Source organism: Falco rusticolus, chromosome 13, assembly GCF_015220075.1.
Source record: "Falco rusticolus isolate bFalRus1 chromosome 13, bFalRus1.pri, whole genome shotgun sequence".
Lineage (NCBI taxonomy): Eukaryota > Metazoa > Chordata > Aves > Falconiformes > Falconidae > Falco > Falco rusticolus.
This window is the reverse complement of record NC_051199.1, coordinates 29,457,860-29,473,735: the sequence shown is the minus strand read 5'-3', so window position 1 is coordinate 29,473,735 and position 15,876 is coordinate 29,457,860. Positions and strand designations below refer to the sequence as shown.

The 15,876-nt window shown below is 39.9% G+C and overlaps 1 protein-coding gene across 2 annotated transcripts in view; it reads left to right on the top strand.

Moving 5' to 3' along the window:
* ARHGEF26 (Rho guanine nucleotide exchange factor 26) overlaps window positions 1-15,876 on the top strand; it is a 58,733-nt gene extending 42,857 nt beyond the window's left edge. Inside the window, exons 11-14 of one of the 2 annotated variants that reach the window (XM_037407573.1) lie at window positions 7,143-7,352; window positions 12,345-12,412; window positions 12,674-12,778; window positions 13,608-15,876. In XM_037407573.1, the coding sequence (XP_037263470.1) occupies window positions 7,143-7,352; window positions 12,345-12,412; window positions 12,674-12,778; window positions 13,608-13,750 (526 nt within the window). In that variant the 3' untranslated portion in view covers window positions 13,751-15,876. Of the gene's footprint in view, window positions 1-2,997; window positions 7,103-7,142; window positions 7,353-12,344; window positions 12,413-12,673; window positions 12,779-13,607 lie in introns of those variants that run through there. The other variant, XM_037407574.1, reaches the window with a different exon arrangement.

The window sequence follows — 15,876 nt, the reverse complement described above, 5'->3', positions numbered from 1 at the left end:
ATGAGTGTCAGCGTTTATCAAAGCTTATGCTGAGATGTTTCTACGAGAATCGCTTGGTAAATCACTGGCTCACTGGAAGCACAGAGTTGTATCACACTTTTTTTAAACAGTGCATTTCTTTTCTCATGGGACTGCTGTTAATATATTGTTGCGTTGGTAGCAAACTAAATGTTTGAGTTGGAAAAACTGAAAAATCTATTATGTGTTGTTACGTTGTTTATCGGTTTCCTATGTGATGGCTTGTTGTCCAGATCATAAAGCAGATTTTTATAAATTCTCATCCAAACTTTGAGGCTTCTGATCTACGATAGTTTCCAGCTGCTGGAATTGAAATGAAGCCAAAGTTAACAAACTCATATTAATGATGGGATTCACACAGTCACTCTCCCAAGACCTCCTAAACAAATGGGTGTAATTGAAAAAGACCAATTTCTGCGAGCCTGCCAGATAACTCTGAGCAGGTTTCATACACTTTGCCCAAGCGAATAAGCTTATTGGCAATTTTAGAGCTTTTGGTGAACCGTTCTCTCAGCCAGTGTTACCATGGTCACCTCAGCAGTGGACAGAAGTATTTGTTGCTGGTTGAGTTTCAATGTTTGTATTTCTGCTTGAGCAGTTGCGTTTCAGAAGATTCTTAACATGGCACAAAAATATCACTCCTCACTACTGCACTAAAAATACTAATTACTTAAGTGCTCCAATCATTCAGTTTAATCTTCACCCAAAAGTTAATCTGCAGCTATCCTGTCTGAGCAGTTTGCCATATATGTAGAACCTCGCGCCTGCAGCTGGCAGTGGCTCAGTCCCGACTTCTTGAAAGGCCAGGCTTGATGGTACCCATCAAAGACGTCATCTTGGTGACGGCTAAATAATTTTAGTCCTAGCAGATGCGGCATATATCACTGCTCATGCCCTTGTTTTGGGGACACTTTTCCAATGTCAGAATCATCGTTGGAAGAACCGTGATTTTCGTATGGAGTGAGGAAGCGTCCCACACTTCTCCTCATAATGAGGACTGTTAAGTTTTAGCTGTGGAAAAGGTAAAGGGCAGTCTTGTGTTGGTGTGTATATTCTAATTGTAATGGTACTTCATCCATCATAATCTTGCTCAGCTACAGTTTCACCTCCTGACGGCAAGGTTTCACTGCCTTCCCTCATCCATGAAGCCAGCTAAATGGAATTCAGCTATCAAATTTTTAACGGACGCTGTATGGCTGGATCTCATGCCTCTATGAAATATTTCAGAGGCTTAATGCTTTCCCTGTTAGCTACTGGGCAGTCCATTTTTATGTGTGTTACAGATACCTTGGTTATCATTTAGGCTCTGATTTGTGTGCTGTAAAGTTGGTTGCTTTATCATGCTTGCCCTTCGGAGAAGTAAGGCAAATGGCTGCTGAGTAATACTCAAGACCAGGCACTGGGATTAGGCCAAAAAGGTACATGTGAACTTGTGATGTCATTCTACGCAAGATTTTTGAAAATTAAAAAAATCTGCATATCCCTGCTGCTCAGCTTTTAGCTTATTTGGAACTTTTTCCCTGTTCAGTAGTCATTTCTTGTAGCCCCTTCTGTGTAGACACAATCTGAATTCTTAAAATTTTACAAAATTAGAATACTCCCTCTGAATACTTGTGAAGTTTTAGTGTGTTACTTTGAAAAGAACAGGCAGTGCCAGCATGTGTAGTCCTGGTGGAAAGGCCAACTTTTGTATGGCTGGTGCACAGGAAGATGTGAACAGGGAAGTCAGCCGGGTTTTGGCAGGCAGTAAAGAGCTGGGTGGTGTTTGGACAGCTCAGTGTCCTCTGCCAGGGCTACCTGTGCTGTGGGTGGAGGCGGCAGGTCCCTTTGGAGAGCAGTTCTAAGCAGCAACCTAGCTCAGCTGGACCAGATTGCCCTCTAGAAGAGCATCTCTCTCGCTCTGACTGTCTAGGTATTTCTGGGAAGTTAATTTAGATATTCGTGAAGTTTAACACTGTGAATACTCTGCAAAGATAAGTGTAGACTGACTTTAAGTAACCTAAATATTTAATGTATTGTTCTTTCAGCTTTGTGGCAGTTTTACCCTTCTGTTTCATTCTCTCAATTCCATTCTCCTTTGTTCCTTCTCTGGCTTCTGTCCTTTTTCTATCAATCTCCTTGCTGTGGTGTGAATTGCCACCATTTTGGCCATGACATCCACTACAGGGACCAGTAAACCAATAGCTTCCGCTATCACTACATTTTGAAGGTAGTATTCTGACATAAGGAGTAACATGCAACATAATTAACCCTGTGTGCACTACAGTATAATGGTTGTTACTTATGTCACGAGTGGGAGATTTGCTTTCTCTTGGGCTAGTGAAGAAACGATTCTAGGTTCTACAAAGCATCATGAAATTACTTTAAATACACATACTTCTAGGTTTGTATGTATTTCCTTCATGAGTTTTCACTTTTCAGTTTTTTCCCCTTTCTAAACCACAGGTATGGGTGTCAGTCTCATCCATACCTCTCCTGCACCGCTGATGAGTGTAACTGCTGGGTTTAGATACACACTGGGCCGTTGCTGGGCATGGTAGATTTGGAGAGGACCAGGCTACAGAGGAGGTAATTTCTGCAACACCTTTTGTATGCTGTAACAAGTGTTCTGCTAAAATTACAGCTAGCTTTGAACTCCACCAAAGTCAGATGCCTCCCGTTTATGCCACATGCCCTCCTGGGACCATGGTGATCTGGTTACATATATTTTAGTTACAATGCTCAGAGGAGCCTGTGAGCTAGCTCCGTGTCCTGCAGAGCTCGGGAGAACTCCAGAATAAATACAGTTTTGTTACATACAATTAAACATCTGCCTTATCCAGCTGTTCAAAAAATCCAACAGTTACATCCCAAGTGCTTTTAGAGGACTTCAGGTGAACTCCAGAGGGGCTTATGTTTTTGAATGAGCATACATTTATTGAATGTTCAGTTTTCCGTAACAGCCTACGGGTATCACTAGAATCCTGTCTGTCTTAACAGTTCTATGGCTCGTCAGCTCCTGAGACACCTTCACAGTGGAATGCAGCTGGACTTCACCCAAAGGCTCACTGCTGCTTGGGAATGTTACCTGTTCACAGCTTCTGGCAAAGCCAAGTTTTTTCTCAGGATGCCACGGGTGATTTTTTGATTAAATGCAAAGTAGCTTCTATTGGAATGCCAAGGATTTCTGAGTGGTGCAGCTGGAAAGAGTAAAGGCAATGGGCAGACTGACCATGTGGCTCCTGTTACAGTATAGGTGGCCTAGAACAGATGGTATTACCTCAATAGATACTAGGTCTTCATAGAAGTGCCTGTAAAATTTGCACACATTCCCTGCAAAGTGATATAAAATAGTCCTCTTCTTCCATGTTCTGACTCTAAACAGAAAGTGAATGTTCAGCATTATTGTATTATCTGATTACAGTAATTTTAAGGAATGTGTTCTATGTCCTGCCTGTTACTCCACTGCCTGGCTAAGCAGATTAAGTTTCCGTTTATGTACATCTGCTCACTCCAGCGCCGTCAGCCTTATCAGCAGATTTCATTATCCGTTTGGAAGGAGGAGTGTGTGCAGGTCTCCCAGAGGACACAGGAGGTAAAAAGAAATGAGGACTGCCTAGGGGTTCCAAATCAGACTATTTTGTTGAATGGAGATAATAAGAAAGAGGAAGGATTCATAGAGCGCATTTACAAGTTGTATAGAGTACCTGATTTTTTTCAGATAATATAACTACAGCAGCATCCCCCTAGGTGTTTTTGCTAGTTCCACCCTTGTCTAAGCAGAGGTTGCCCAGAATAAAATACTGAACTTAAGAAAACCCAAACTTAGCAAACACCAGCAAAACAAAACCCACCAGAAAAACCCAGACCAAAAAAAACCTACCTACCTTTCCCTGTTTATACTAATGAAGTATGTATTTTAAGAAAAAAGAAAGGGAGAGGGAGACTAATGAACATAAAGAGGTTTTTTCCTTTTCCAGTAGGACCCCTCATACTATGGACGGCACTTGAAACATCTATCCTCAAGTGATAATGAGTATAATCTTTTTGTAGATAAATGATTTGAATTTAGAGCTGGATTTAGGGGAATGTGAAACCTGAATCTACAGTCTCTACTCCCTCCCCTCTCACAGCCTCTCTTAGAACACTTATGCTTTTCTACAGTAAAACCATCACAGTAACTTTACATTTCTTCTTTCAGGGAAGAGCTGTGTGCACACCTTTCCCAGAAGGGCATACTGAATAATTAAAGATTCCTTTTAGCATCCCTGGGTTGTATGTCAGAAATTGAAATTTAGCTTCCCACATGCTGAAATATTGAAGATTCTTCCAGCGTCTCAGGTGCTTGTGTTAAATTCCTTTAATCAGACCAAAACCTATTTGTATTCTTTCTACTTTGGGACCCAAGAAGTAATGTGTAATAGCATAATTAACCTGGCTTCATTTTTAGAGAACTCTTGAGTTTGCTGCATTCATTTTTCTAGGTGACTGGCTTTTTAGAAGTTTTTTACTCTAAGGAACATGGAAACAATAGTCTGATCAAAAGCTAGGTTAATCAAAACTGTGGGCAGTTTTAAAAGCTATTTGATTTTTAAATGTTTAATAATGTATTTCAAAGCTAAGTTCTTGCAGCCGTGCTCCCTGAAGTTTTGGTATGTGTGCATTGGTCAGCAGCATCTGAATGGGGAGTTGCAGTTGCAGCCCACAGAAGTGGGAACGCCAGCAGGCTGGGGGGACTTGGTGGTAGTGTTTTAGACTTGGAGAAGAAGAAACAGGGAAACATTCATCACCTTATGAGCCACAGTGATTTCAGTCATCCTATATGGTAAATCTTACTAAGTTTGTCTGTTGTTGCTTCTGCTTCCTTTTGTAAAGCCCCCAAAACTCCTCAACAAATACTTGTGAGAAGGATTAGTTCCATTAGTATCATGTTCTCGTGAATCATGTGAGAAGGTACAAAGCTGCACTGCAAAAAAAAACCATTTCAAGTATTGAATTCACAGAAAAAAAGTAAAAACATACCCCACATTGCTGAAATAACTTTTACACTAGACATTAGCAGAAACTATTAATCCATAAATACAATGTGATCTGTAGACCCATCATCACTTGAAAGATAAATTCTTCTATCGCTGTACAAGTCACTGAAATCAGCAGTCACTTCTGTTCTGAGTTGTACCGTTGCTCAGTTGGGTTTTCGCAATACTTTTTCTGAAGAATTTAAAGTAAGAATTACAAAGACCATTGCATCAACTACCAAGGTATTCGCAGGGGTTTTTTTGACAGTTGGCAAAACAGGTATAATATATCCCCACAGACAGTGTCATCATCTCTGTTCTCTTACAGTATCTGAGCAACCACGAAGTAAGAATACACTTCATTTGTGCCTGTCAGAATGTTGTGTGTCACCACCAGCATTTCAGAGGGCTTTAGTTTCAGGTGTTTGGGATTTGTAGGAGTTCAGTGCTAAGGTTTCCATATATCCCTGGCAGCAAAATTAATCTTCAAGTATTTTTTCAATTTAAATTCTTTTAACAAACACTTGGTAATCTGAGGCTTTAACACAGCTTTTCATCACTTGAGGTCTAAACACATTTTACTTTAAAGGTGGAATATGTGTAGTTGCACTTTAAAATTTGATGTAATTTACTACAAATTTGATGAACACGGCAACATACGGGCTAGGAGGGGGAACTGGCTTTATGCCCATGTAAAAGGTTTTTTTCTATCTTTTCTTGTTGCACCTGTGTAGGACAGTAAATCTGAAAAAGTTTACAAGCTTATGTGAAATCATGAGGTAATTAGTTTATCAGTGTTCTGAGTTCATGGTATACCCTGGCAAACTTTCAGTGGAATCCTGAAAGCCTTTTTCAGCTGGTTTCTATTCTTGTGATCAAATGCTATTTCTTGAAGTGATGTAGATTCTATTAACTATTTATTTAACTATGTTTCATGACTTTATAAACGTTTAGAAATGCACAGTTGTTTTCCACTTGGAAGAAGAAATACATTTCCAGTATTGCCTTAAGTAGCAAAAGCAATAGTTAAGAAAACTAGTTTAACTTGCATAGGAGTGCTGAAGAACGCTGCTTAAGGTATCTGGGTAGCCTGGAGCTGAAGCATGTGTCATAAATACAGTCATGGATTGAAGAACAGGGGGGTTGAAGGAACTGTTCCCTGCATTGTCCAGACATGCTTCTTCCTGTCTTCACCTGTCAAGAAGACCTTGATTAGCTGAAGTGATTCTCACATTTAGAAATGAAAGGCTGCTGTTCAGGGAAGAGCACGTATTTTCAGTCACACTTTTATGTTCCGATTTGCAGCATCTAATGTTTTGTCCACCTCTTAGCTCACATATTGCATAAGGAAAGCAAAGCTTCTAACTCACGTATCTTCTGGAATTCTTTTTAGTCACTTTTGGAAAGTTACTAACCACACACAGCAATCTATTCATATCCCTTAGAGTTGTCCCATTTATTTGCAAAGTACTTTCTAAAAGGTAAATTGCACAGTGCGTTCTGCAAGACCAGTAATGTGTGACAAGCCTTTCCCCATTTTTATAATTAGCAATTCATCAAGGTTATGTTCCAGAATATCATAGAATAGTTTTTGAACTAGACCTTCTACATGCAGATTGGACAAGGAGTGCAAGATGACTGTCCTTTTTTTAAAATGAAGATCAGTAGTGTTTATCTGGAAGCAATGTATGTACCCACAGTTGTACAAGCACAGGAAAAGGGAAATTTTACTTTTTTTTCCTGTAACATTCTAAAATTAAAGTCTGCTGTTCATTTGATGCTACAGAAGAAAAAAGTAAAATTCTATGTAATTGTTGTATTTGTTTTTTCGAATTCAGTGAAGCTGAGATTACACCCTCTCAAGAATGCCAAAGTCATATTTAACTGTGTCACTAAATGAAATTCCACAGGGTTTAAAAAACCTGATCTGCTTTGTATCTTGCAAAATCGGCAATTTCAAAACAAAGTAAGAAAGATGGAAGATCTGAGGTGTGAGAACTGTGCCATACTATGTAGCTAAAAGTGGATTCCATGACTGAGTCCGCTTCCAGATATACTTTATGGAAAATGAAAAAAAAAAAAAAAAATCCCACAAGTTTAACATTTATTCCCTTCTTGGTTCTGCAGCGAAGAGAGTTACAATGTCACAGATTACTCTCTAAGGGACCGGCTGGTGGTCCAACAGTGCGACAGTGAGGACCTGACTTCTTCCCCTGTAAAGAACACCTCGACTGTGCTCTACTCACGGCAGAGTTCTGCAACTCACCTCTTCAGACTAGCCGTCCTCAGTAACCACGCAGGAGAGAGAGTGGAGATGCTCCTGGGAGCAGAGACCCAGTAAGTAACTGATTGCTTCTGTAATTTTTCACCTGTTCAGCACAACAGGCTGCCCCTCCCACCCCAGCCAAGGTAGTATGAAATGCCCAGCTTCTGTCTGGCAACTTAAAATTGAAATGAAATTAAACAAGTTCCCAAGCAGGCACTTTGCAATGTCTGCACAGCAGTGACCGCAGGAGCACTGCTGCCGGAACGACCCTGTGTGTGTGTCGTCAAGTGTGCTGGTGCCCTGCTTGGGGACACCAAAGCCCTCCTCGTGATGCCTGTACGCTGCTGCAATGTGCACTGTGTTGCAATCGGGTAGTTTCAAAGCAGGACAAGGTAGCCTCGACAAGCTTTTCTGATTCTTAATGCGTGGCAAGAGCAGGAGAATATGCAGTTATGCCAATATCCAGCAGGACATTAACGTAAGTATTTACTGATATGAAGTATAAAGCCTCTGCAAACCTAGCTCAGTTTCTCTAATCTTGTCACAAGACGACTCCGGTTGTTAGTGTTATTCTCTTTCTTTGAGGTTACAGTGTAGGAACCATGAAAAATTGTATGCACATGTAGAAATTCTGTTAATTGAAGTATCAGTTATTACGTGCTACTGTTTTGGGGCTTCAGGTCAAGAATTAACTATGCCTCTGTCTTGGAAACTGCCAGCTCCCTAGCCAGTAAATAATGGTGCGGCTGCACTTGCAGCATGTCGTTACTGAGAGGGGTAACTTAAGACTCTGTTGGAGGGTAGAACAGAACAGAGAAGTCACAAGCAAAGCTTCACATGTACCGGTGTGGCCTGAAACAAGAGTTCTCCACAAAGGCACTGCTATGCATCCTGTGAACAGCTGAGTGTCTCTCCCAGACCCACAGCTGAATGCAGAAGTAGATTTGGTGGCAGTGTGTTTTCCCCAAGTAGTTCAGTACAGAAGAAAGGAGCAGAAATGATGCTGAGGTAATGCAAAGGGAGCAGTGATGAAAGGTACAGTACATTCTAGTCATACGTTGCTTCAAGGCATTTTATCAGTGATAGCTTTGCATACAGATGCTTATAAAATAAGCCAGGAACTGAAGATCTTGAACACATTTTTGTGAAAGAGTTGGGCATTGATGTAAGACCATTCATAAACAGCACAGAGTTCTGTCACTTTCTGGGCAGTGGGAGTTTATGATCAGAGGGAAAGCACAGAATATACATAGAAAGTCAGCGTAACGTCACTGAAATCAGCACAGGATCAAAGTTTAACACATAGGGCTGAAGATCTGACCTAAAAGAGGTCTGGAGAGAGCAAGACCGAAGTTTGTGGCATCAAGTGAGATACAGAGCAGACATAGTTCTTGGGTCTAGTATGTATACAAAAGGGAAAGTTTCTGTACATCACACTCTGAAGTTCAGACAAGATCCTGGCTACCTCTTCCGCTGGCGAGGCAAACAAATGAGGACCGACAGTACAGATTTAAGCAGTCTGGATTTCTTGGGGGTTGCAGAAGGAATTTTCACTGAATTGAAGTTAAGAAGAAATCAAAAGTTTTGCCACATAACTGTGTAGTACACTACACAATGATATGTTCACATATTAAACAGTAAGAAATTTCTGTATTGCAATTTGACCTACAAACATTACTTAAGTATCTGATTTGTCACTGAGTTGTTCTAGCATAATTACAGAGTGTTCAAATACTTACTCTTAACAAACCTTCCAAGAACTGCAAGTCTGTGCTTACCTTACCTGTTAACATAGCGCTTTTATCTAATAATCAATATGTCCAGAGGGTGAGTGCCTAAAGTAAACCAGAACAGCAAATGGTGTACTGTACTTGAAAGCACTGTATGTACACATTCTACAGCTTAATATATAGTTATTCTATGAATGGTTCAGACTACTACAGACCTCAAAGAGCAGAACTTGTGCCAAGGGCCTGCGGGTTCTTAAATTTCTAATGAAAGGTCCATTAAACTGATCGAGGCACTGTGGAGTCAGAGCTACAGGCTCTGTGTAGGAGTGTTCCCATCTCATCCTATGGCACATGTGCTGCTGTACATGCCCTGTAATCGAGCGTGTGGATCTGAGTGTAATGCAGGTTACTACAGGGGAAGTGTTGCTTTTGCTGCTGTAGTTAAGGGATGTGTTCTTGATACTTATCAAGGTAAGATGACTTTTGAGTAATCTGATGGCAGATACTCATTTAGGCTTGCTCTGCATCTCATACTTTTCAGTGCTCATTTGTTTTTTATTGTTTTAAGGTATCTTACCTCAATTAAAAGTCGTTTTGGCGATGTGGCATTTATACCATGTTTTCTGTATGTAGAACACTGTATTACCAGGAAGAAACAAGCACAGCTGTATCCTGAGGCATAACTGTGGTGGCAGACAAACGTTAGGGTATGAGTGCAGAATACTTTTGTCCCAGAGCAGTGATTTGTGAATTATTTATTATATTAGCTGTGTGGTGCAGAAGTGGAAACTGTACTGGGTTAAATGGAAGGAGTTTGACATTTCCCTGGGGAAGCCACGGAGCTGCCTGTGCTGGGATAGAGGCGGTCCTTGTTCTCCTGTCATGGTTTTGAAGAGCGTCTGCTTTAGAAATGAGCAACAAGAAGTGTCTTGTTCTTTTGGGTGCAAATATCCGAAAGGCTGTCATTTCTCTATGGTGCCATTAACTTCCACACAACTGTTCACAAAAATGAAAGATTTTATCTGTTTTAGTGGAAGCTGGAGGCGGGATAGAGGACATGAAACAGACTGCTCCAGACATATCCCAGCCTGGAAAAATTTACAGTTTTAGGTTTGCTTTCAAAGCTTAGAATAACTCTGAAAGAAACCGTAGATCATGAATGATTTCTATTAAAGATCTCATTATAAAGTAATCAGATGATTCAGACTTGTTTGGGAAGAAAATGCCGTACATTTTTAGTTGTCTGGGCTTTTTATGAAAAGACATTTTGTCCTGCAGATTTATTATTGATTTGCTATAAACTGTAATATAAATAGCAGTCTTAGCAGATTGTTATTCAGAGGTAAAGATTCTGAAAAGAATTAAATTTAAAAATTTCTTATTTTTATAGGGTAATTATCATGTACACAGAAGGTACAGAAAAACTTTCTGCAATAGGGAAGCCCAAGCTGGATGGTTTTAGCATGCTTACTGAATACTGTTGCGTATGTAAACCGAAATGTTCTGTGACGCAAAAATTTCTAGCATAGTTTTAATCACGTTTTGTCACTTCATGTGGATTGTGGTTTCCAAGTACTAAAGTACCAGGGTTAGGTCAGGAACTTTATATGGCCCTGTGAATAAAGGCACAAAATGTACGGTGCACAGAGATTATGCAGAAATATATACTTAAACTGGGAGTCTGGCATTACCCAATTTTTCTTAAGAGTTGTCTGAAAGGAAATGTAGTTTTCCTGTTACAAATGGTTACAGGGGAAGGAAAAATAGTCCAACACCTGTTACCTACTTTTAATGACTGAAATGTCTGAAGCGGCATGAAGTTGTAGTTTTGGCCACCTGTATAAGGCGCAACAGGTAGCAAATGTTAGTACGACACATGCCCAAGTTCCATCTTTGAGGAAGAATTTGTGTTAGGATTAAAAAAAAAACCCCTAACACCAGTTTCTAACTATAAATGCCAAAGAAACAGTAAAAATATGTCCATTCAAAATGATCTGCAGGGTATTTTTTTCATTCTGAAAGAAGCGTGGTCAGAACAACTTCATCCCCTGGAAGTTTTGCTAGTCTGTGAGCAGAGACTCCTAGAGCTAGCTGGAAGAAAGGCTACAAAAGACAGTGTCGGCATTCTTAGAAGAGACTGATAAACTTTATCATGGAATGATGTGTAGTAGAATGGTGGAGACTGGGCTTCACAGTCAAACTGCAACACGTGCTGAGCAACAGTATGTCTTGGGAGATGTACTCTAGATCTAGAGAAGTCTCTTACAGTCTGTGTAAAATGTCCCATCTTCTGACACTTTGGAAACAGCACTAGTTTCAAGATGTTTCAGATTTTTGACAAAATAACAAGTCTCAGCAGAAGGCACGTGTTATTATTTTTAGTTAAAAACTGCAGTTATCCAAAGATAGCAATGCTTTTTTTTTAGGGGAGGGGAAATAGGAAAAATTCAAGCCTGAAACTCCCTTGAGTTATTCTAATCTGTACTGATAGCAGAACCCAACAAATATGAAAAAAAATCTAATTTCACTGAAATTTTGGCTTGGGAATGAAGTTTCAATTGCCAAGATTTGAAGTTATAATGATTTAAGTTGTTATAGCTCATCTTAGGTTAACAGAGGTGATGTAGGATTAGTTTTCCTTTACCGTCTGACATCACTTTAATCTGTTCCACTCCCTTCAAAATCAGTTGTCGGTAATCCGTGCTTCTGTGCTTTGTTGTGTAACACTTGGGACCTAGGTAAAGCCTTTCTGCTTTCCTCAGAAGTACTGACACACGTCATCAGAGATTGCTTATATTTTTCCTGGGTTAAACAAGGTGAGATTCAAGTGACTAATAATTTAGGCCTTTGTTGGGCCCTTGCTTATTGGTGCAAGTTCCCAAACCAACACTTCTGGAAACATGAACGTGTCCTTCTGAGAGCACAGAGACTCTTTTGGTTTGTATTGCCTTTATTAGATGCCTTGTATGTTTGATGGGTTGTTTTTAAAAAAATAAGATTACAAAGATGCATCAGTCACAGATACTTGTGGAGACGTTCACCTGTATTACTTAAAAATAAATACAACAAAGGCATGCAGGACATGATGCCCGTAGGTCCCATGTTTATAGGCCTTTTTCCTAATCAAATCTGCTTAAAATAGTTAAAATATGTTTGAATAACGTATTACTAGAAGTACTAGCACACCTTTTCTTGCCGTATTTTGAGGGGAAAAGTAGTTTTGTTTTCTTCACCCAGTAATCAAGAGGAAACACGTAAATATAGATTCTTGGAAGTGGTAGTAGGCTTGACCATTATTAAGAGCTGGAAACTGAGTTTTGCCTTTGTTTACAGGAGTGACAGAGCTCGCTGGATTACAGTGCTTGGACAGGACAGAGACAGGCAGAAAACTGACAGGACAAGTAAGTTACAACTAACAAGATTTCTGAGAGCTTTGGCAGGGAATGGAAATGCACTGCCCCTTAGTAGGGATGTGAGCAAGCATAACCATAGAAATCTCCTAGGCTCTGTTGCTTTATGCTTCACATGTGTGAAGCTGCCATCTCTTCCTGCACACAGGAGCTTCTTTGAGGAGTTCCGTTTAAGGCGGTGTTTCTATTTGCATGCATCACCTTTCTTTTACGCGAAGTGTTTAATTCAGCCTTTACTTATTTCTTCCACAGCTTTAACTCAGGTGGAGATCATCAGAACTTACACAGCAAAGCAGTCAGATGAACTGTCTCTTCAAGTTGCCGACGTTGTTCTAGTTTATCAAAAAGTAAACGATGGTGAGTGAGAATTTTGCTGGCAGTAACCATCTGTCACCACTACAGGTGAATCGAGCTAGGAAAAAAGTATTTTTCCTCATAGCACTGGGCCATACAATGAATAAAGGTTTAGCTTCCAAGAAAAACGTGAGCCTTTTGGTTCAGGTTTCTAAATGACAGCCTCTGCTTAGGCAACAGCTGTTCAAGGTGTAACTCACCACCCATCATAATTTTTATAGATAAATAGCTGCAGAAAGTATGTACTGGCTGGTTTTGATGCATGAAATGTCCATAAATTGAATTCTACCTAAAATCACAGGGCTCAGCCATTTTTGTGAGTGAGCACCAGGTCTGTCTGAAAGAAACATACATATTAGTGTGCTACATGCTGTGCTTCCCTGCCTGTTAGGTAGAGGGGTCTAGCACAGTGAAGAGTGATTCTTACCCAGACATGGAAGCAATTATAGTAGTATCTCACTATGTGCTGACTCAGTGATGCTTGAAGCACCAAATCCTAACTTTTAATGATGTTATTTAATATTACATGTGAAATCAAATATCCCATCAATTGTGCTGCACTGTTGAATTACAATACAAAATTATTTTTCACATTATTTTTCTTGTTGTTCCTAGTCTGCCTGCATTAAAAAAAAAATTTAAAAACAATCTGCCAAAACTATCTTAATTTGGTACTATATTCACTAAAAAGGTAACCGTGCAACACTATGACCGTGTCTACTCCAGTGCAACACATGGAGTTCTGACAAAAGTATGTTTAACATTACTTGCAAAGGTTTGTTACTCCTTGTGTCATCTGTTCCACACACACCCCACCCCCCACCCCCCCCAGGTTGGTACGAAGGGGAACGACTGCGGGATGGTGAGAGAGGCTGGTTTCCCGTGGAGTGCGCTAAAGAAATCACATGCCGCGCCACAATTGACAAGAACATGGAACGGATGGGCCGCTTACTTGGACTTGAAACCAACGTGTAGTCTGTTTTGCTTCTTTATACTATACCACAGGATTTGCACTAATTGTGCTGCTGTACCCCATGGACAGCACGCTACAGCTCTCACACAGAAGGTGTGAGTCACCAATGCAAAAAATCTACTTATTAAGAGCACTGATGGTTCAGATACTCATCCCTTCTTGTTATGCATTTTGAGCGGTGTACTGAAACCTGGCTTGACCAGTAACAGATTTCAACTAGAAGTAGTTTCTTAGGCACTAGAGATCAGCCATACATCTTCCTGACTCAAATATCAGTTTCACCATATTTAGTCCCTCCATCTGGTTTTGAGCATTTTGGCTTTCTTTCAGAAGCAGAGCTCTTGTGCAGGAGACTAAAAACACCAGGAACTTCCCCCCCACCCATAGAGCTAGAGGAGGACAGCAGTACTGAGGGTTTCCTGGTCCTCAAACTGCGGCATTACATTCCTCTGTAAGAAGCAAGCAGATCCCTAATCAGCCTTAGCAAACCTGACACAAGCTCCAGGGAGGAATTCAGAGAGAAGTACCTCCCCATACTTGTTCAGACAGCTCAGACATTTTCTCCTTCTAGTGTTGCAGTGGTGAAAGGCTTTCTGAAAGCAAGAGGTAGGAACTCTGGACAATAGATGATGTTGATGATCTCCTCCTCAGATCCATTTTAACAGAGGTGTTTTAAAGGAGTAGAACTGGAAACGCGTCCATTTTGTTTCTGTTTTCCTTGTGTATTAATATGAAGATTTAGTTCAAGTTAACGCTTTTAAAGCAAGGGTTTTGATGAGGACTAGAGAAAACATGAAATACTTTGTTATGGGGTGGGGTGGGTGTTTTGGTAGGGATTTTTTGTTTTGTTTCTTAGTCTTTCTGTACTTCCATTCTGTGGAGGGAGAAGAACTAACTGAACTTCGGTTTACCTACATCTTTAGTATTTGCTAGCATCACGTCGAACCTGCAGGCAAAAATAAGGGAGAATGAAGAGGTGTAGAGTTTTCTTAAGGTGCCAGGTCTTCTCATGCTATTATATGTATGAAGAGTAGGACCACCACTGAGGAAAGACATGGAAGGAGAAGGCTTAGCACTACAATTTAACTTGGTATTTTGTTACCTTTGCCTTCCCTGATTGGCAGTGCCACTTGACGTCATGAGGTGCTTCAGGCAAGAGCTGGGAGCCAAAATACTACTCCAACCTTGCTCTCAGAGGAGCTCACATTGGTGCTGCTTCACACATACTCTTCTCTGCTTTAGAGAAGACTGCTCACAATTGCACTACACAACACCTGCTAAAATTTTTTGCATCTGCAGTTTAGCTTTGGAGTTTCACAGAAGAGACATCACTTGATGTTGTGTGAACAAAACGCACTCTAAGTAAATTTCAGTGCATCTTTTCTGTATATAAGCATGACAGTTTGTACTATAAAAATCTTCACCTTTTTAAGGACCAGCTGGTAACTCAACAGCATAGAATACACATTCAACAAAACCATGGGGAGAACATGTAGTACAAAGGCTTTCTTATTGTTGTATTCCCCATGTTTTTCAAGGGGTTGTAAGTTGTTTTATATACTGTAATATGTTGGTTCAATTTGTGAATGAATTGTATGTTTATAGAAATATATCTCTGTAACAATTTTTAAAATACATTAGGAGGGCAATAATTTTGTACAAAAATACTTACCTTGACAGTCTGACAGTGGTTATACAGCCTTGTGAATTAATTTATAAGTGGACTGATAAATAGTAGTGAGAAACTGTAAATTGAACAAAGACTTATTTAATAAAGCAAAAATACTGCTAATATTGTAACAAATATTATTGTACACAGGCAGATGTTTAACACAACTGGATGTATAAATCCAGACATTAATTTTATTGGATTTTTTAATACCATTGTATGTATTTTTCATACCTACTTTTTCCAAAAATAATGTAATGGTTTATTTAAAGGCATATTTTTCCTGTTGCTGGACACAGTTCTTCAGGAATTAGACATCCATGATTTTACAGGACAACAATCAATAAAATGTTTTTAAGTCCTTACTAAAAAAAGCTTCAGGTTTTTTTCAAGAAACACCATTATACTGCAAGTTGTTAACATTCTTGTCAAAAGACATTAAATCTGTTCTGTAACCTG